Source organism: Chelonoidis abingdonii, chromosome 1, assembly GCF_003597395.2.
Source record: "Chelonoidis abingdonii isolate Lonesome George chromosome 1, CheloAbing_2.0, whole genome shotgun sequence".
Taxonomy (NCBI): Eukaryota; Metazoa; Chordata; order Testudines; family Testudinidae; genus Chelonoidis; species Chelonoidis abingdonii.
In genome coordinates, this window is record NC_133769.1 from 324,418,377 (window position 1) to 324,439,187 (window position 20,811).

Below are 20,811 nucleotides of genomic sequence, written 5' to 3' on the forward strand. Positions count from 1 at the left end.
GAATTTTTTTTCTCACTACAACGAATGAAGCAAGTTCATACCATGGCTGTCGCTACTGTTCAACTGAAGGGCTATTTTTTGTTTTTTTTTTTGGGGGGGGGGGTTGGTGCTTGTTTTTGAGAGACAGAGAAACAAGAGTGACTAACAGTACAGCAACGCAACTGTAAAAGCAACCATCAACACCTGCAATAGCAAGGAGCAGAAATGCATTTCTGGAGGACCATGCTATTTGTATTTTACTGAGACATTTACAATCTCCTTCATATTAAACGTCCCCATAACTACAAATGAGTGTGTCATATCTAGCACAAAAAATGTGCATGTGATGTCAGAAAAGGAGAATGCAGTTTTTTGTTCACTAATGACTCCAATGTTCGAGAACGACTTTGAACTCCAGATGCAGGTATTTCACACTAAGAACTAGGCTCCCTTTGCTAGGTACAAGGAGTGAGGGAGAGAAAGGAGAATGTTTCAAAAATTCAGAGCATATAAAGCTACCAGACAACTGCTATTAGTTATCCCAATAAGGATATTTGTCTTTATCTGTAATTCTGGTTTCTGGAACATTAAAAAAAAAAATGTATTTATTGGCTTCTCCCTGTAGGTATCACTCCTGTAGGCAGTTAAACCAATTGCCAAACCACCTCTTACAAGAAAAAATTCCCCAAAGGAACACTTAACTACAGGATGAGACAAAGGCCTCAGCCTTATCCTTAATAGGTTCTAGTCAAGAAATTATTATTTAAAAAGGTACTAAGAGAAAGACCAAGCCCCAGACCAGCTTGCAGGAAGTCTAAAAACCATTTTTGGGGGGATAGGTGGAGAACTGGAGGCAAAGGAGAAAAATCATGCCGAGGCAAATTTCACTTTTTTGCATTCTTTTTAGGGGAAATCTTTCCTAATACCAAACACAGCCAGGCAACCAAGCTATATAGGCCTTGAGATGACAAGATATCTACCTAATAGGGCAATTTTGACCATTGGGTGTCTATGGCAATCTAACTCCAGAAGGGAGTGACTTTGAACCGTTAAGTTCCCAGCACGTGTGTCAAACTTTGGTGACTGACTAGGCCCTGGGACAGAAGGTATGGGAATCTCAAATTCTGAGTGAATGTCAGATTTTTGGAGCAGGACAGAAATATGAAAGTGAATAGTGGTGCATTAATGTTAACTTTAACATATACGGAAATACAAGCAGTAGCGTGAAATTATATATTGTCTGATAGAGAAAGCTTCCACAGAAAACATTCCTTTGTATAAATCTTTTGCACAATTTAGCTACTTTCCTACTCAAATCAGAGAACAAACTGATTGTTTGGTATCTCCCCCAAGAATGCCGATTTCCTGAAACAATGAGTTCCCATTCCATGGATGGCAATAAAGATTCTCTCAACTTAACACTGAGGACTCTTGCTAGATAGATTACTCAGGGCAGACTGAAAATACAGTTCTGCTTAGTGTAATAGAGCATCGGTGTCCACAGTCGGTTTATTTTTCATCCTCCTTTCCTATGTTTACAGTCAATATGCTATTACTGGAGTACTGTCTGTTTGAATAATCACTTGGTGATCAATCATCTCATTTTGAACGTAAGTTTGCCAGCCAGTAGGGATGCCATTTCTTTCCTCCTGGAAGTCTAATTTCTTTAGTCAGTCAACTGTTCAGTGTGGCTGTCCAGCTTTTCATGAGGCCATCAGAGGCAATCAACACCCCACAACTGATGGCAATCCTCCTACTCCTGAAAGGAGGCTTGGAATCCTACAGGAAGATGACCAGATAATGAGAGAAGCTAGAAACACTGATCTCAGTAAGAAATTAAGTGAAGCGGCAGACTCCTGGAACAGGCTCATGGAACAAGCTTAAATATTGAAGTCAACAGACTCAGAGCCTCCAGGACTTTCAGATTACAGCAGAGTTAAAAGATGTGATACAGCACACAAGATCTGACTGGTTTGACCTTGCAGGACTGAACAGGGCTCCCATATGGGGCAAGCTTTGGAATCAGGAAGCTGCTATTCTCCTTCATCAGAAAATGCAGGTAGACTAAGGTACTGATAACTTGGGACATTATGTCTCAGGTAACCAGCTTAAAAGGCCAGATTTGAAATTACTCGAATCACAAGACTCCCTCACAGATACCACCACTACCAAAACATTGTTTTGCCTGTAACAGGCTGAAGGAAATCAAGACACTTACCTTTCTGGAAAGCTTACTGTGACATTCTATCAATTTAATCAAATTTTGAATTCACCCTAGAGAAGCTGTATACTAGGAAGAATTGGGAATTAAACGATGGCTCTTCAGTGAAACTATAAATGTTGTCAAAAACTGCGGAACACACATTCCAAATCCAGCTCATTTCAGGTCTACAAGATCCGGGTTCTATTTTTCCTTTTTGGCTTTTTTTTTGTTTGTTTGTTTGTTTCTTAGAGAAATGACTTCTTTTCTCTAATTCCTTGGATTCTTCCAAATGTATGAGTACAGGCCTTGTACAGACGAACAAATCATCAAATGGTACTTTGGTTAATGTCTTTTTGCAAGGCAAGATCCAAACACTTTTTATGTGTCTGTCCAAACTAGGAGAAGAAAGGAGAATCACCACACAGAGGTATAGAACCAGTAACTTGAAGGACAGGTCACCCTTTCATCCCCACACCCTTGCAAGAGACAGAACATTCTGAAGCCACACTGATAGAAACAGATGGAGTCTGCTCGCCTTCATGAACAGGAGCCTAGGGCAAAGAAGAATAAAGGCTGATCTGCTAGAGGCAGGAGACCCTTCTCTGTCTAACTCTATAGTACCAAAGGTTCAACTGTCTGACCCAAGAGAGGAGAAGAACCCAAATCCAGGAGAATCATCTACTGGACCAGTACAGGCAAGGAAGAGAAGGAGAAGCACAGACCCTGCACCATGTTCCTGCTACCGATAACATGGTATCACCTGCAATGGGGGCATGATCACCCAAGGGAAATGAGTGCATCTATCTTGGAGCAAGAAAAAACTGAAGAGCCTCCTTAAGTACCACCACATGAGAAATCTCTTCCAAGAGGGAAGTAAGTCCATTCGAAAAAGTCAAAAGGTCTGGTGATCAGTTCACGTGTCTTCAAGAGCAACACCTGCCAGAGACACACCATTTATTTTGGCCTGAGAATGTAGATGAGCAGAAATTAACCCATTCTGAAATAAGCACTTATAGTTTAACATTTTAAACTCAAATACTTCACCAATTCAATGACACAACATCCCTTAAAGCAACTATCTACATCTGTTCCATGCCAAGACAATTTATTTTTGCTGATAATTTGGCTTTTTAATAGCTTTTAAAGAAAGGCTTTGTGATTTTTCTAAATACCCTACTATTTTAGTGAAGGAATACGTCTAATGAGATCAATAGCACCTTTACAATTTAACTTCTCCTTGGTACTGCAGTCATAAACACAAGTTAATGACACTATAGATTGTGATATCAAATTCCATATGGTGACATCTGAAAAGTTAAGTACACAGAGAAGGGCAATTAGGGAATAGCCAATAAGGAGAAATACTTGACCGTTAACAAAGAGAATTTATGAGTACTATTTCATAGTTGAATGGATTAAGAATTGCTTATTTGGAAGTTTTTCCTAGTATGAAATTCTTTTTCCAGCACTTTTTCCAGAGACTGATTAAGCCTACAGCCCTCCAGTACAAAATATTTCTTACATCAGAAGAGCATGAAACTGATGAAAACACCATATATGAACACAAATATTTCAGCAGCATAACAAAACTATTTTTAAAATACAATATTTATGGAAGCCTTCACTGAAACTTCAGTTTTAATATTATGGTGTTATCCCACACCAGTCTGATGCTAAAACTGATGACAAAGCACTCATTTTCAGGTAGATATAAATTTCCAAAATAACACTCTTTCAACTGAAATTTTTCAGGCATTGATGATATTTGAAAGTTTGATAAAATTCGAGTTATTTTTGAGAAAGATTACAATGAACAAAATAAATCATGTTTTTCATCAGTCGGGAAATTTTACAAAATATCTTTTTGCATTCTACAAAATGACCCAAAACCAAAGTTTATTTTTCAAACTTGTAACGGTCTTATTTCAAAAAGTACTAGTCCTCAATGAAAAATAACTGAAGGATTAAGAAACAAGCATGCAAAAATTATAGTGTGCATGAATGTACTAATAAATAATTGAATTTACAACTGGAATGTAACTAATTTTTTTTAAATAAAGCAACTTAAAATGGAGAAAAAAATTATATTTAACTGCACATACAATTATTGCATCATAATCCTTTAACGCTGTGTTATAGTTGAGATATTAAATGCATCAAATTAGAATGATTTCCCCTGCAAACATTACTTGGCTCCTGCCACCTATAACATCACAGTTGTAAGAAAACAGGAATGACCTATTGGATCATAGTGTTCATTTATTTGCAAGAGCAGGGCACAGGACATGTTAGATAATATACTGATACATGTAGAAATACATGAGCAACAGAGAAAGAATGCAACTATAGTTTCAGTGAAAATAGTAACTGGATATCTTGTTATGTCTTCAGAATCTCAAACATAACACCGCATATTAACATTTTTGCTTTCAATTGTATATACCATGTACGCTTATTGCACTGTAATACCTAAATGTTATCGCTCATGTTTCCTCAACACTACATACCATTTGTTTAAAGATTAATTAGAAACATAAGTTTTACTTTGTGACACTGATGTCTCCCCAAATCAGAAATATTTTCAAAGCCTTAACAGAAAAATCTTGTAACAAATTCACATATTTCAACATATGCTGGGACTGGACAACAGGGGATGAATCTTTCGATAATTGCCCTGTTCATACCCCCTGAAGCACCTGGCATTGGCCCCTTCGGATGACAGGATACTGGGCTTCTATACACACACACACACACACACACACACCACGTGTGGGTGTGTAAAAATTCTCCTATACTGTTAGGTTTCAAGCAAAACACTATTTTTCAGAATTTTACACTAAGTTGCTAGAAATTTTATTATCAATATTTATATGAAACACTTACCTCCAAATAAATGTTTATTTTTATATCATTGTTTATATACATTTATTAACAACTGTAAACTAAATTGTCTCTTCTTTAGGAATACCAAATAAAAATCTAACAACTTTCAGAAAAAAAATTCAAATGTAACACTGTCAGATAATTAATATTACTTTTTTTTCTTTTCTTTCTTTTTTTTTTTTTTTTTTTTTTTTTACACACGCGCACACACACACACACACACACTGTTGTGGTGGAAAATAATTGAATTTATTGTTAAATTAAATAATTTAATCATGAAAAAATAAAAGTTTTCAATGTTCGTTTACTTCCTTGTACTTTACTCAGTTTGGCCATCAGAAATAGATTGGTCAGTTTCAATTTCTAATTCTCCAGCCCGAATACATTCCTGCAAGATGTGGCTTTTAAATACTGGTATTTAAATCCACTCTCTCTAACTCTATTTCATATTTTTAAAAGTTTTCCAAGTAGCTACAAAAAAACCTCCTCCTACCACAAACACACACACACTTTGCTATCTGATATATAGTCTGTCAGAATTTTATTTGGGTTTCCAAAAGATTTCACATCTGTCACAGAGTAAGCATGGCAAATTTCAGCTCACAGGTAATAGGTTCTGGACATCAATTAATAGTGAGTCCCTTTAAGTAAAGCCATAAGGGATATACACACAAAATAATTCAAGAAGGAACTTAACTTACTTTGGGCTGTTTAATTAAGTCGACCAAGTCCTTTACCTGGTGTCGAAGCAAATTTTGACATTTCCACATTTCATTCAATGCTCTGAAGTGGAAAAAAAAAATTAACTGACAGAAGCTGCTACTCATTAACATGCCTGTAAACCTATAATATACCAAGTAACTTCAACTCTCATTGACTTCAATGAAACTTGAGGTGCTGAGCATTTTCCAGGATTTGCTCAACTAGTCACAAGTTCAAACTATAAATAAAATTGTTTCCCGTGGTATGACATTTAATTGCTTGTCTTTTATTTTAAAGGTTCTAGTAGTATACCTGTAGAGTTTAACTTCTGATTATTTAACCTTTAAAAAGGATGGTGCAAGCCATAGGTCTCCTCTACAAAGAGTTCTTATTTGAAGAAGTCTGAGCTTGGTGTCCTAAATACATTGAAACATGGTAGGTTAACACCAGATAACATTTAAAAGTCCATTGGTTTAAAGTAGTATCTTTCTATCAGCTGCCTTTTTCTTATTTGCAGGAGCAGCAACTTGACAAAGAAGAGACCAGACTGGACTTGTAAGAACAATCTTAGAAACGTTATATAAAGGAACAAAATCAAACCCCTCCCTCAAAAGGCAAATAAATTCATTTTTAAAAATCCTCTAATCTCAGAATCATTTTGAAAAACAAAAATCACCAAATTTTACAGTCCAGTGTTGATAAAAATGCATTTTTTAAACTTTTAAAATGTATTAAGGTATATTTTAAAAAATACGTATTGCTACAGCTTTATGAACCTTTACAGAAAAACAACAGTAGCAAAAGCAGAATGAAGATTTTTTTTTGTCATTTGTTATTTTGCCCAAAATAAATACTGGAAAAGCAATTCCTTCTACTCTTAAGAAAGCTATTTATTTATTTCACTGCAACAGTTTTAACGACATCTGAGCCACAATTTTTCAACTTAAACCATGTAATAGTTCTTACAGTAATGCTAAAAAAATAACTTTTTAAAAAATTCTTCTTGACCAAGTTAAATACATGTTACAGCAATGCAGCACTATTAAAAGATCAAGACAAAATGGCAAGTGTGGAGGCCTTAGGCAACAACTTATGCAGCACTTAAAAGCTTTCATTCGGAAATAATTATGTTTCTGTCCCTTAGAGCGGCTAAAATAATCTACCAAATGTAAACCAAATAGAATATATTTTTCCTGAGTTTGCAGGCATAGAGCTCCACTGTTACTGTAATGTTCATAGCACTGTCAAACAGGAGCACAGTGAAACTAACAACACTCTTGATCAGCTTCTGAACCCTGGAAGCAGCAGTGTAACTATCAATAATCGTGTCAAATTCATGCTTCTGCTTGGGAGAGCGATGAACAGCAGCAGACGCAAGCTCTGCAGTTATCAAAAACAAGTGCTATCGGGAAAGGGTTGAACAACAGACTACTTTCCTCGCTCTCCCCTTTGAGCAGCCAGAATACTGAAGTGGGGTAGAATAATGCAGATCAAGCTGCCAAATATGATACAGAAACAGCACCCCTACTTCTCCATTTCCGGCAGCTATAAAGGATATGGTACTCTTGCTTCTCACCAAGGATTTGCTCCTGGGCACACCTTTCATATCTATTTATGATTAGTGGGTTTAGTCATCTGATTAGTAGGTGTTTCATATATTTTTCAAGCCCTGAATTACAAGATATATATAACATTTTAGTACTGTATGTTTACTGATAATTTATTAAAAGGATTTGTCCACTATGGTCTGAACCATCTAGTTTTTCCAACATTTACGCAAAGCAGTGCTAATACTTTGTACTAATACAGTACTTTACAAAGGAATATCATTTTTACAAATGACGCAGCTCTGGCACAGAGATGTTAGATGACTTGCCTAAGATCACTTAGTTGGAGGCCCAAGACAGACCTGTGCAGCTCCATCCAGGTTTATTAGGATCTCTATATTAAATATTCTCTATAAAGTAACCCTGTCAAACCTCTTAGTGGTGCAAAGGTAAAATATATTCAAATTCTCATTTATTATATGAAACATACTTCACAGCATTTGAGTCCAGTGTTGCATAAAGGTAATATAAACATTTCATTCGTTCATTTGTTTCCAAATTGTGAGGGACCATATATTGAGCAAAGATCCGTTCAACAAGCAATCTGAAAGAGAATATTAAGAAGGAACTTTAGCTATAAAGCAGCAAGGTGGTTCTAAATTCAAATTACTAAAACATTCATTTAAAAATTCTCAGAACAACAGAGTCAGTGGTAGGTTTACACAAAAAGATGGATGCTGTTGAGAAATCTGAAAGCAAGCCACTTAATTCCCATTAATGGTCTCAAGTAGAACTTGATCAGAACAGAGGTAAAAGTTATAATAACCCTACCACCAGAGTCTGACACAAAAAAGACTATGCTTACTAGACTCAAGCATACTGGAATTTGCCTATGAATCAAAGTAAGTAGAATATTTTAGATCAGAAAACTGGAATTCGTAGGCTTTTTCCAAGTGAGGGAGTTTAGAGGATGGAAGCTTTTACCTCATGGGTAAGGAGTCATCTGACACTGCATGTGTTTGATTCTACTGTATTTATTTTTAAAGTTTATACGTCCTCACAAATTTGTTGATATGTGCAATGCATAAATCAAAAGAATAAATTAATAAAGCAAACAATTTTTTGAACACTAACATGGGATGAGTAAGAAACACAGGAAAAAAAAAAACTAGAGTAATTCTACTCCACTGAAGCAATACTTTTGAGTTTAAAAAAATGGAACAACTTGGCAGTGTCCAACTAAGAACACTAGCTGACATATGTATATATATACACATACACGAGATATATATGAGATAAAATATATTTTTTCCTTTTATCATCATTTAACAATCAGAAAATAAATTCAGGTTAGAAAGCTAGGCAACTTGTTTATAACAAGTTTCTAATCTTCAAAACCTAGTAAACTGACCTACCGGTCATCAATACTGTTTTGATAATATATATGCAGCAGTTTGTCCTTGATCCATGAAATTTGTTTTGCAGCTTCTTTTCCCGCCTCTGACTGTAATGAATATTTCTTGTATATCTGGGCAAGTCCCATCATAGCTTCTTTTCTCACTCTCCACTAAAAAATAATATCGCAGTTTTAAAACTCAAAGAATTTTTTAAAATTGTTTTAAAAGAAAAAATCTCTTGGCAAAGTATTTCCTTTTTCCTTAAAAAACCAAAATAGTGATTCTAATTTGTTTATAAAAAAAAGTTTACTGCATTTTATTAAATCTAAAAAAAGTTTTATATTTATCATTATATCTGCAACTACCAACATTTTCATCATCATTCTTAGCCAGCATGTGAATAAAACTAATATCTGAGTAAACAAACAAACCCTCTGGACTTTAATGGGTAATATTTCTAATATCAAAATAATTTTTTTCTTCAGGGAACTATGCTAAATACCTACCATTATTTTATGGCTGCATAGGGGGAAAGTATGTCACCAAATGAGAAAAAATCAAATCAGAAAATGATAATGATTGGTAAAGTTTTCCCTCAGCTTGCTTGCTATTAATGTTATTTAGAATACATGAAAACAGTTTTAAAGTTTACTGAATAATCAAATATGGTTAACCGGAATTTCAAAAATGCACAAGTTTGGAAGTTAGTGAATTTGATCACAGTCTTCCAAGGTTCTAATTAGAAGTGAGCAACTTGACAAGCTGAGGATGATTGAATATTTTTCACTTCAATCCACAATAAATTTTGAATTCTCTGTGTCCCACATTTTTCAAAAAAATTTTTCAATATCTTTGAAGGATTTCATTTTTATTTACAAATACTAATATAACAAAGACAACAAATGATACAGAAAATACCATTAAAATAGTTATAAGACCTACACTGAACACAATCCACAGTATTACAATGCAAGACTATGGTTTGATTTTTGTTCTCTAGGTATGAGCTGGCAGGGACAAAGCATTACAGAAACAGGATATTCAGGCCCTAGAGCAAGAGAATGGCTCAGTGTTTAGCAGTGACTATTCCGTCTAAGTATAAAGGACTAACAATAATTTCTCCAAAGGGAATCCTGCCAAGTTTTCTTCAGCTGGAAGGATAATGATTACACAATGGTAACATGATATTTAAAATAGGACAGTTACCTGTTCCATAACTGGTCTTCTTTGAGATGTGTTGCTCAGGTGTATTCCATTGTAGGTGTGCATACTCGCCACATGCACCGGTGCCGGAAGTTTTTCCCTTAGCAGTATCAGTAGAGGGGAGGACCACTGTGACCCCTGGAGTGGTGCCTCTCTATCGCGTTATAAGGGGAAATGCGCACTCCCCCCACCTTCGGTCCCTTCTTTTCAGACAACTCCAACAGAAGGGAAGGAGGGCAGGATGTGGAATACACCTGAGCAACAAATCTCGAAGAACACCAGTTATATAACAGATAACTGTCCTTTCTTCTTAGAGTAATTGCTCATATGTATTCCACAGTAGGTGACTCCAAGCTATATCTGATGGAGGTGGGTAGGAGTTTAAAGGTTTCTGGGAGGGAGTACCACCCTATCAAACCCAGCGTCATCCCGTGCTTAGGAGACGATCGCATAGTGAGAGGAAAAAGTGTGGACAGAGGACCATGTGGCAGCCCTACATATGTCCTGGATAGGGATGTGGGCTACATAGGCGGCTGACGAGACTTGAGCTCTCGTAGAATGCACCTTCACAATAGGCGGTGGGGCAACCCCTACCAAGTCGCAACACATGCGCATGCACAAGGTGATCCAGCAGGAAAGTCGCTGGGTGAAAACTGGCTGTCCCCTCATACGCTTGGCCGATGCAACGAACAACTGTGAGGATTTCCTGAATGGCCTGGTTCGGTCCAAGTAAAAGGCCAGCGCTCTACGTACGTCTAGCGTTGGAGGAATGGGGCTTAGGACAGAGTACTGGTAGGAAAATGTCCTGATCCATATGGAAGGTGGGGACCACCTTCAGGAGAAACACAGGGGGTGGGCAAAGCTGGACATTATCCCTGTGGAAGACCATATACAGGGGTTCCGAGGTCAAGGCCCTAAGCTCCAAGACACGACAGGCTGAGGAGATAGCCACCAAAAATGCCACTTTCCATGACATGTGGAACCAGAAATAATGGCCTAGGATTCAAATGGAGGACGTGTTAGGCAAGATGGTACTAGATTCAGATCCCATTGCAGGACCGCGGCTCTGGTGTGTGGGAATGCACAATCTAGGCCCTTTAAAAAGCGGGAGGTCATCTGACGGGAGAAAACCGAGTGATCCTGCACCAGAGGGTGGAAGGCTGAAATGGCCACTAAATGTACCCTGACGGAGGCAGGAGCTAGTCCTTGGGTCCTAAGGGACAGGAGGTCATTGAGAACGAGCTGGGGGGATGCGGATGACGGGGAGGCACCCTGCTCCACTGCCCACCTAGAGAACCTAGACCATTTGTCAAGGTACGTCCGTCGCGAGGGCAGCTTTCCGGTCTCCAACAGAATTCGTCTGACATCTTCCAAACACCTTCTCTCCTCGTTTAACCATGGAGCAACCACAGTGTCAGGTGAAGCGTGGCCAGGTTGAGGTGGAAAAGGCATCCACTCTCCCGAGAGAAGAGATCCAGGCAGAGCGGCAGTGCGGGGGGGCCACTAGAAGTTGCAGGAGGGTCCCGTACCAATGCTGGCGAGCTCAATCCGGGGCTATGAGGATAACACTCCATCTGTCTTTTCTTTTTGCAGGACCTTGCCTATCAGTGGGAACAGTGAAAAGGCATAGAACAGTTGGCCTGACCACCGGAGGAGGAATGCATCTGAGATTCCCTCCCTTTCTGCCCCTACTCTGGAGCAGAACTAGGGGCAGAATAAGTTCTGGGCAGTAGCAAAGAGGTCGACCCACGGAGCTCCTCACTCTCAGAGGAGCTGTCGGGCGACCTCCCAGTGGAGTGATCACTTATATTGGTGGGAAAATACCCTGCTGAAGTGATTGGCTCGCACATTGTGCGTGCCGGGTAAGTGGAAGGCCTGTAGGGAGATATCATGGGCTAGGCAAAACTCCCGTAGGTCCAAGGCTTCCATGCACAGGGCCAAGGAACGTGTGCCCCCCTGCCTGTTGATGTAATACATCGCGGCCGTGTTGTTTGTGAGGACTCTGACCACCCTCCCGCAAAGGTGCAAACTGAACGCTATACATGCCAGGCATACTGCCCTGAACTCCCTGACGTTTATGTGGAGGGACAATTCCAAGGGCAACCATCTGCCTTGCGTTTGAATGTTCCCTATATGGGCTCCGCAGCCCAGGTCCGAGGCATCCAACACCAGGTCTAGCGAGGGAGGGGCTTCTCGGAAGGGAATCCCGTTCAGCACGTTGCTCAGGAGGGACCACCACTGCAGAGTAGCCGCTACGTTGGGTGATATCGGGACAACTTTGTCTAGGCTGTCCCTGGACTGGGAATACTGGGAGGCTAACCAGAGCAGAAGGGGCCTCATTCTGAGCCGGGCATGCCGCACCATGGAAGTGCATGCTGCCATGTGACCTAGGATTTGAAGGCACACTTTTCCCATGGTCACAGGGAAGGTCATGACCGAGGCTATGAGACTTTTGAGTGTCTAAAACCTGTCCCAGTGAAGAGAGGCTGTGGCCTCCAGGGAGTCTAGCAGAGTCCCTATGAAGTACATGCACTGGACCAGTACTAACGCGGACGTGGCCTCTTTCACCACTAGGCCCAGACCTGTGCATGTGGACAGCAAGTATTGCATCTGGGCCTGCACCTGAGACCGGGAGTTGCCCTTGAGGAGCTAATCATTCAGGTAAGGAAAACTTGCACCCCATTCCTCCGGAGGTGGGCTGCCACCACTGCCACGCATTAGGTAAAAACCCTGGGGGCCGTGGAAAAGCCAAAAGGAAGGACCGCGAACTGATAATGGTTCCACCCTACTAGGAAGTGGAAAAAGCACCTGTGATCCTCGAAAACATGGATGTGGAAATACGCATCCTGGAGGTCCAGGGACACGAACCAATCCCCCGGGTCTAGGGAGGGAATGATGGAAGTCAGGGATACCATGTGGAACTTGTAAGAGACCATAAACCTGTTGAGATTCCGTAGGTCCAGCATGGGCCAGAACCTGCCTTTTGCCTCGGGATCCTGAAATATCAGGAGTAAAACCCATTGCCCTGGAATTCTACCGGTACCCTCTCCACTGCGCTCGAGGACGTGTGCCATCTCCTGACTTAGAAGAGGGGCATGTTCCGGTTCCCCGAGGTCCTCCCGGGGCGGAGGGTGGTGGAGTGGGGGTGAGGTGAAATGCAACGTGTAGCCCCTGGAAATAGTGCTGAGGACCCACTGGTCTGATGTTATATGAGACCACTCCACTCAGAATGCAGATAAATAGTTTCAGAATACAAACTTTATTAACTGGGAGGCTTCCGTGGCAACAGGCCCACTGGGCTCCCGCAAAGAGAGTCAAAACCGACTCTTCCCCTGCTTCTTGCCCTTCGCGGGGCTGAGCAGGACGACACTGGGACCTGTCTCTCTGTTCCCTCGGTCTCTTAGGCGGGGGCTCATATCTTCCCCTAGCGGAAGGCGCTAAGATCTGCAGCCTAGGTTTGTCCTTTGCTGGTGGACATATAGACCCAGAGTTTGCAGGGTGGTGCGGGAGTCTTTCATTCCATGCAGGCGGATGTTGGTTTGGTCCGCAAACAGCGCTTTCCCATCGAAGGGAAGGTCCTGCATCAAGGACTGGGATGCTGTAGACATACCAGACAGAAGAAGCCAGGACGCCCTATGCATAGATATGGCCGAGGCCACTGAATGGGCTGCTGTGTCAGCTGTGTCTGAGGAGGCCTGGAGGGCTGCTTTTGCTGCTGTTTCCCCTTCCTCAACCAGAGCCTTGAACTCCTTTCTGTCCCGCTCCAGGAGAAGAGGCTCGAACTTCGGTAGAGATCCCCATAAGTTAAAATCACAGTGGCTCAACAGGGCTTGGTGGTTGGCCACTCTGAGCTGGAAGCTCATGGAAGAATAAACCTTCCTGCCAAAAGAATCCAGTCTCCTGGTGTCTTTGTCCTTGGAGGTGGGCACAAGCTGACCGTGGCATTCCCAGTGGTTGACTGACTCCACCATCAAGGAGTTGGGTGCTGGATGGGAGTACAGGTACTCATGTCCCTTAGCCGGGACAAAGTACTTTCTCTCCGCTTTTTTGGAGATAGGTGCCAGGGAAGCTGGGGTTTGCCACAGAGCAGTCGATATGTTGGCTACTCCTTGGTGGAGAGATAGGGCCACATGGCCTGGTGCCAAGGAGGACAGCACACTGAAAAGGGTGTCTGCTGGCTCCTCCAACTTCTCAGCCTGGAGTTGGAGATTTGAGGCCACTCGCTTGAGAAGCTCTTGATGAGCCTTAAAGTCCTCCTGTAGAATGGGTGGAGGGGCCACTATGGTCTCCTCCAGCAAGGGGGCCGGTCCAGCTCCCAGGGCATCGGGAGGTGCCAGTGGTTCGATCCCCAAGACCGAATCCAGGCGTGGTACCGCCTGCTCGGTACCCATCGACTTTAGACTCTGTCGCGGCGGACACACTGAATGGGCATGGGATGCTCCAGCTACCGAGCAGGGTCTTGCAATTGTGGCCATGGTGCCCACTGATACCACTGCCCCTGCCACAGTGCCCCTTGCCACTGACCAGCTTGGGTACTGGGCAGTGCAAACTGCTCTTGAGGGGCGGTGCAGCTCGGGGACAGGCAGCTGGGTGCCAAAGCAGAGGTCACCATTGACAGCACGGTGTCATAAGAGCGGCAGGAGCATCTATGGTCGTGTCGGTGCTGACCTTGAGATCTGGACCTCGACAACGAGCAGTGGTACTCATCGGAGGTGCTGCTCTCGCAGTAATCCCGCGGAGGCGAGTCAGCCAATCTGAGCTGAGTGCAGGGCTGACGCGAGCTAAGTGAAGATTTCGTCAAACAGGGCAGCACACGGTCCTCGGAGCGGGGACTGTGTGCTGCCAGGGAGGGCTTGTGTGCTCCCAACAGCAGTTTCCCTCGGCACCGGGCACCTGTCTCAAGCGGCACACCCGGCACCGGAAGGGAAAGGATGTCACACGTGGCCTGTGCAGCCTCCGGCGACAATGGCATTCTCACCGCGGGAGAGGGATGTGCTGACAGGACCGGGCTACTCCGCTCAGCACGAACCGGAGGTCTGAGTCCCCAGGGGGATCATGGGCTGCCCAACTCAGGTCCGGCCTTACCTCTGTCTTTTTGTCAGCACTGCTGAGTCTTTCCTTACTTCTTAGCTGGTGAGCGGTGCCAGCTGGTGGAGGGAGCCTCACTCTGCACCAAGGACGCGGTGCCCAGTGCTGTGTGCAGATGGGGTGCCGGTGCCGGGGCCAACGCAGACTCCATTAGCAAGGCCTAGAGCTGGACGTCCCTCTCTCGTTTAGTTCAAGGATTAAACAATCTACTGATTTTACAGCGGTCTGTAACGTGTGTCCTGCCCAAGCAGCGGAGACACTGAGTGTGCAGGTTGCTTCTTGGAATAGAACTGATACAGGAGTCAGACAAATTGGGGCATGGGCATGCCCTGCACCAGGCAACTAACTAAAGAAGTTACCCAGCTACTGGAGAAGACAAGTACGACTAAGGCTAATATGAGAGCTGCTGCAAAGCTGGAGCGCAACATTCCGACTACCTTCACCGGCAGCAAGAAGGAACTGAGGGTGAGGGGCGTGCACAGCGCCTCTCACAGCACAATACAGAGGCGCCACTCCAGGGGTTGCAGTGGTGCTCCTCCCTACAGGTACTGCTAAGGGAAAAACTTCCGGCACCGGTGCACATGTCAAGCACGCACACCTACTGTGGAATACATATGAGCATTCACTTGAAGAAGGGATATTTCTCAGAGCTGAATGGGTGACACCTATTCTCCCATGCTCTAGGACAGGAGTGGCCAACCGGAGCCACATGCAGCTCTTCAGAAGTTAATATGCAGTCCCTTGTATAAGCACCAACTCCAAGGCCGGGGCTACAGGTGCCAACTTTCCAGTGTGCCGGGGTGTGCTCACTGCTCAACCCTTGGCTCTGCCACAGGCCCTGCCCCGAGCCTACCATGCCCTCACTTCTCCCCCTCCTCAGAACCTCCTGCATGCCACAAAACAGCTGATCAGGAGGTGCTGGGAGGGAGGGGGAGGTGCTGATCAGCAGGGTTGCTGGTGAGTGGGAGGCGCTGGGAGCAGGGGGAGCTGATATGGGGCTGCTGACATATTACTGAGACTCTTTGGCAATGTACATTGGTAAATTCTGGATTCTTCTCAGGCTCAGGTTGGCCACCCCCGCCCTAGGAGGAAGAGAAGAAAGTGGACCCAAGTGAACACTATTACACTATGATGCAATACTTCAAACAACGTAGTTTGTCATCTACCTCTCTTTGACAAAGACGCATACCATGGTATTACCAGATATTTCATCAAAAATCTTTCAATGACAAGTTATTTTTCTCTTTGGTTTTAACATTTTTTTACCATTAGACTTCAAAATACTTTAAAAACTGGAAATTTGAGATGAATAAACTTTAAACTATCAACAGCAAATGTTTTTGTATTTAATAGTTTTTATAATCTGTTCAAATTAAAGTTTTTAATTTGGGTGTTTTTAAAAAGGAAGGTTATTTCTTATTTAAAAACAAAACCCTAAATTTAGTACAAGGTATTTGAGACAAACACGATTAATCACTATTAGAACTAATCTATGTGTCTTACCCGTTTGTCCAGTGTTCTCTCTCTTACAAAATTAAGCAGGTGATCATTAACAAGCAAAAGATCTTTTTTAGCAGCAGTAACTATGGATACAATAACATCATGCCTAATGGCTTCTTCAGGGTCATGTGACCTTACTTTAAGGTATTCTGAAAGAAAAATACTATAATTAAAATGAAATATTTATGCAGCGTTAACTGTGTTTAATTCCTTAGAGATTGCTTAAAGAAATATGACTAAAGTCAGCCACATTTTACACTATTTCAAACATCAAGTATAAAGTCACTGAATTCATCATAAGGTTAGATGAACTGACACTTATTTAGCAAAAACTTTTTTTTACTTAGAATACAGTATATCTAAAAATTATTCCACTAGTAGTCTCTCAGCTCTCATCTATAATTCAAAGTTTATTTTTGTTAATAGTTAATTCATTCAGATATAAAGATTAAGATTTTCTTTCCCAGGCTACAGGGTATCCCTAACTGGTAACTATTTCCTCTGGCTGATAACCAATATTTAAAAACAACAATACAAAAAGGGGGAAGCTCAGAATCAGTAATAAAATACATAACCTTTTTGCCAATACAGTCATTTAATCAAATTTGTACAAAACTGAGAGGTGACGAGAAGTCACTGCACCTTGATCACTGTTCAGTGATCAAAGAAAAATGAGTTGATCATCGCAAACAATAATATTACTGGCAGCAAGCCACCGTGCAACAGACAACATCCAGAAATAATGAAGTCCTGACTTGCATTTAAAGAGGTTTTGAAATTTAAAAGCTATTCCTACCAGGGTGTGTGTGTGGTTTTGCCTTTTTTTTTTTTCTGTTTAAAATATCATTTGGCTAAAGCAATATTTTCTAAAAGAATTCACCTAGAGGACACAGTAAAGAAAACAGGTTTAAAGTTTACTGAATAATGACACAGTAGTCAAAAAAGTTCTGATCTACAGTTATAAAGGTTGGAACTTCAATATATTTTTCAATGACAAACTTAATTCCGGGGGAAAAAAGGCAATACAAATCCACTATTCTCCTCCGTATCTCAAAGCGTTCCACAGTGTAAGCCAGGAAGTCTAGTATCAGACATGAAAGCAGGAAAAAGTCAACTCAACCACACTTCCAGGACAACAGAAGGAATACAATTAACCTTTATTTTCAATCTTTTACTAAACAAATGCGCTGACATTTTAGGTGAATGATTTCCTCAGCTATATTTGTGTTATTCTGCTCTGCTTATCTGAAACACTTCATACTATATTCTGTGAAGATCATGGAGGCAGTGGTGATTAGGTAGTTATTATTTACTGAAAATACAAGAATAATCTGGTCCAAAATCTTAAATTCATCTTTGCTCATATTGATCAGCTTTTTCATATTTCATTCACTGTAAAAATCCACTTAACCAGCATATTTCAAAACCGCATTTTTCACAAATGTTGCAAAGCCACAATAGTAACCAGATACCTAATTCTACTATTACCCCTGAGAACAAGATAAAAAATCTTGAAGAATATTAATAAAAAAAACAGATACCTGTTAAATCTTTTGCTAGATCTGGATGGTTCATAAGGCAGTGGCTAGCAAATTTCACACATTCAAGCCGGATAGGTACATGGATATCATTAAACCTGTTTTAGGAACAAACACTGTGTTTAATAAATTAAGATGCATGTGTAACATTATTTTATTTCATTTCCATCAAAGCACTGTGCCTATTTCTATATACAAAGCACTGAAATAGTGATAGTCCAAGACTGATCTTAAACTCAGAGAGACACTCTCACATTTTCACTTAAGGGTAAGACCTTCTCATTTCCTGTCCTTTTGTATCATGCAAACTTGTATACATACAATTAAGTTCTACGTCTTTGATTCGATTTCTACGGGCTGCAGATTCAGTTGATGAACTGATAACTAGGATTAGACTAGCAGGTTTTGGGACATAGGGCAAAGTGCGCCAGGAACCAATATCTGCTTTTACATTTAGCTTAGGCAGCATGAAGCAACCTAACTTAAGTGAACACAAAATAGATGTAGCTGTTTTCTAGCCCTTTTTTCTTTTCCAACTATGTCTATGCTTCTCATATGGATGCATGAATAAAATAGATGTCCTTAATTTTACACCGATAATTTGACTGGTCTTGCAAAGTCTAATTTAAAAAGCAAACTTGGAAATATTTCCTGTATATGAAGTTCATTTATTTGCCCTTTACTAATGGAAATATCTTCCCCAACGAACATGAAAAACTCCCACAAACACAAATGACATTTACTTATGGGTAGCAGACATTGGTTTAAAAAAATATATAGATGGTCTACTGTCCACCATTTCCATAAACATCAAATATTTAAATAGTAATACGAAGAATCACATGGGTTTCACTAAAAAAATTAGTTTCCTAAATTGTCAATCCCAAACAAACTATTCTTCTTTGAACTGAATAATGTAAGGCAGCATTATTAGGCTTCTATATGCATCAAACGTGAACTAAAAGGAATCTGTTTAAAGATGGACCACTTTAAAAGTACAGATGCTACCCGAGTTACGCAAACCCGACATACACAAATCCGAGCTTATGGGAAAAGTTCCGTAAGGTAGAAATAGGAGGGGGGTTTTTTATTGGCGTAATGGTCGGAGTTATGTTTCTGACTTATGCAAAATTCGAGTTATGCAAGGAGTTCCGGAATGGAACACCTGTGTAAGTCGGGTAGCATCTGTAGTTAAAACTTTCAAAAAAACCAAAAACAAAACAGTCTCAACAGAAATGTATGAACATCTGAAAATACAAAATCTAGTCTCATGTTTGATTTTGATTGGAACTGTCCTATAGAACTATCCAACTTTAAATTATTTTGTAATATGATCAAATACAAATTTAATATAAGATACTATACAAAAGGAAATCTTTGGAAAAAATCAAATCTCTAAATTTTCAAAATCTCTAAACTAAAATTATCTAAATTAAATAAATTTAAATGTCCAAATCTTTAAAAATATAAATTCAAGACTGTGACAACATAGCTCTAATGTCATTTAACAGCATATATGAAAAACTTTTGGTACAATAAAGATGACATTTGAATGAAATAAAGCTATGCAATAAAAAGATTTAGCATATAATTTAGAAAATAGAAATATAGAATTACACTATATTTAATGGATTTATTACAAAATGTGACTTTACTGGTTACTTATTTTTTCAAATGTTTAAAAGATGCTATAAAACGAATATTGGAGTCTTCAAATTTCTAACCTTCTTACAACAGCCACTGTGATTAGTTGATAACAGAGAAATAACACATCTTTATTACTATTTTATTTTACAATGAAGTATTTTTTGCTAGGCCCAATTAGCATCTAGTATTTTTTAAAATATAGTATGAAAATATGTTTGATAGTGTCTTCAAAGACAGTTTCAGGCAAAACAACACTTCTACATTTAAATTTTCTAAAATTTTTATCTGTAGAAAATTTCCCTTAATACTGATATTTTATCATTTTAATATGATATAATATTATTTGCAGTATAAACTATTGCCCACTTGCATTAATCTACAGGGATTAGCACTGACCCAATATCAGGTATGCTTTCACTACACTCTTTATACCAATATTTTTTAAACACAGCAATTATTCAGTAAGATACATTGTATTTTAAGCACACAGTATATAAAGCCTCAGGATCTCTTAAATCTCTCAGATACTACCAATGCCATCTGATGTTATTTTAAAAGTTATAAACTCATTTCATAGTTTTATATAGAATATATAATATTTACAATATTAAAATTATACAAGTGTAATTATATACAATTTTAATATTGTAAATATAAGTGAAGGAACAGGCTGGTTTATAATTCTTAGCTCTATAGAATCACAGATGTAATATCTTTAATATTATCTGTGTCATATTTCAGAGCAAGCAGCAGAATAAAATTCTTACTTATCCATAGATTATACTTATTTTAAATAAAGGTAATTTGTAAAATGTTGAATTATACTTCATTGTTCATCCCTGTGGGAAGGGAACTAAAACAGGGTATACCTCCCCAAGTAGCACTGCCAAAGTGGTTTGTTTTGAGATGCCAACTCTGAATCCTTTGCCCCAAACATTTTTGCTAGTAGTTTTACAACCTGCAGGCGTTCTTCATTGTCATTGCTCTGGAAAATGAACACATTTTCAAAAATAAAAACTGTATAAATGACTTTTACATATTTATCTTACATTACATACATTTATCTTCAGACAAAATGCAGATTAAAATATACAGTTCTGATATACAGCAATCTGTGTTTCAGA

General features: G+C 40.1%; 1 protein-coding gene across 4 annotated transcripts in view; it reads right to left on the reverse strand.

The window, feature by feature from the left end:
* The window catches only part of PDS5B (PDS5 cohesin associated factor B), a 281,843-nt gene that overhangs the window by 125,135 nt on the left and 135,897 nt on the right, over positions 1-20,811 (reverse strand). For all 4 annotated transcript variants that reach the window (XM_032781999.2, XM_075061644.1, XM_075061643.1 and 1 more), the window contains 6 exons: positions 20,557-20,672; positions 18,044-18,138; positions 16,506-16,651; positions 8,730-8,881; positions 7,805-7,918; positions 5,767-5,848 (listed from right to left, as the gene is read on the reverse strand). In XM_032781999.2, coding sequence (XP_032637890.1) covers positions 5,767-5,848; positions 7,805-7,918; positions 8,730-8,881; positions 16,506-16,651; positions 18,044-18,138; positions 20,557-20,672 — 705 coding nt within the window. The remainder of the gene's footprint in view (positions 1-5,766; positions 5,849-7,804; positions 7,919-8,729; positions 8,882-16,505; positions 16,652-18,043; positions 18,139-20,556; positions 20,673-20,811) is intronic.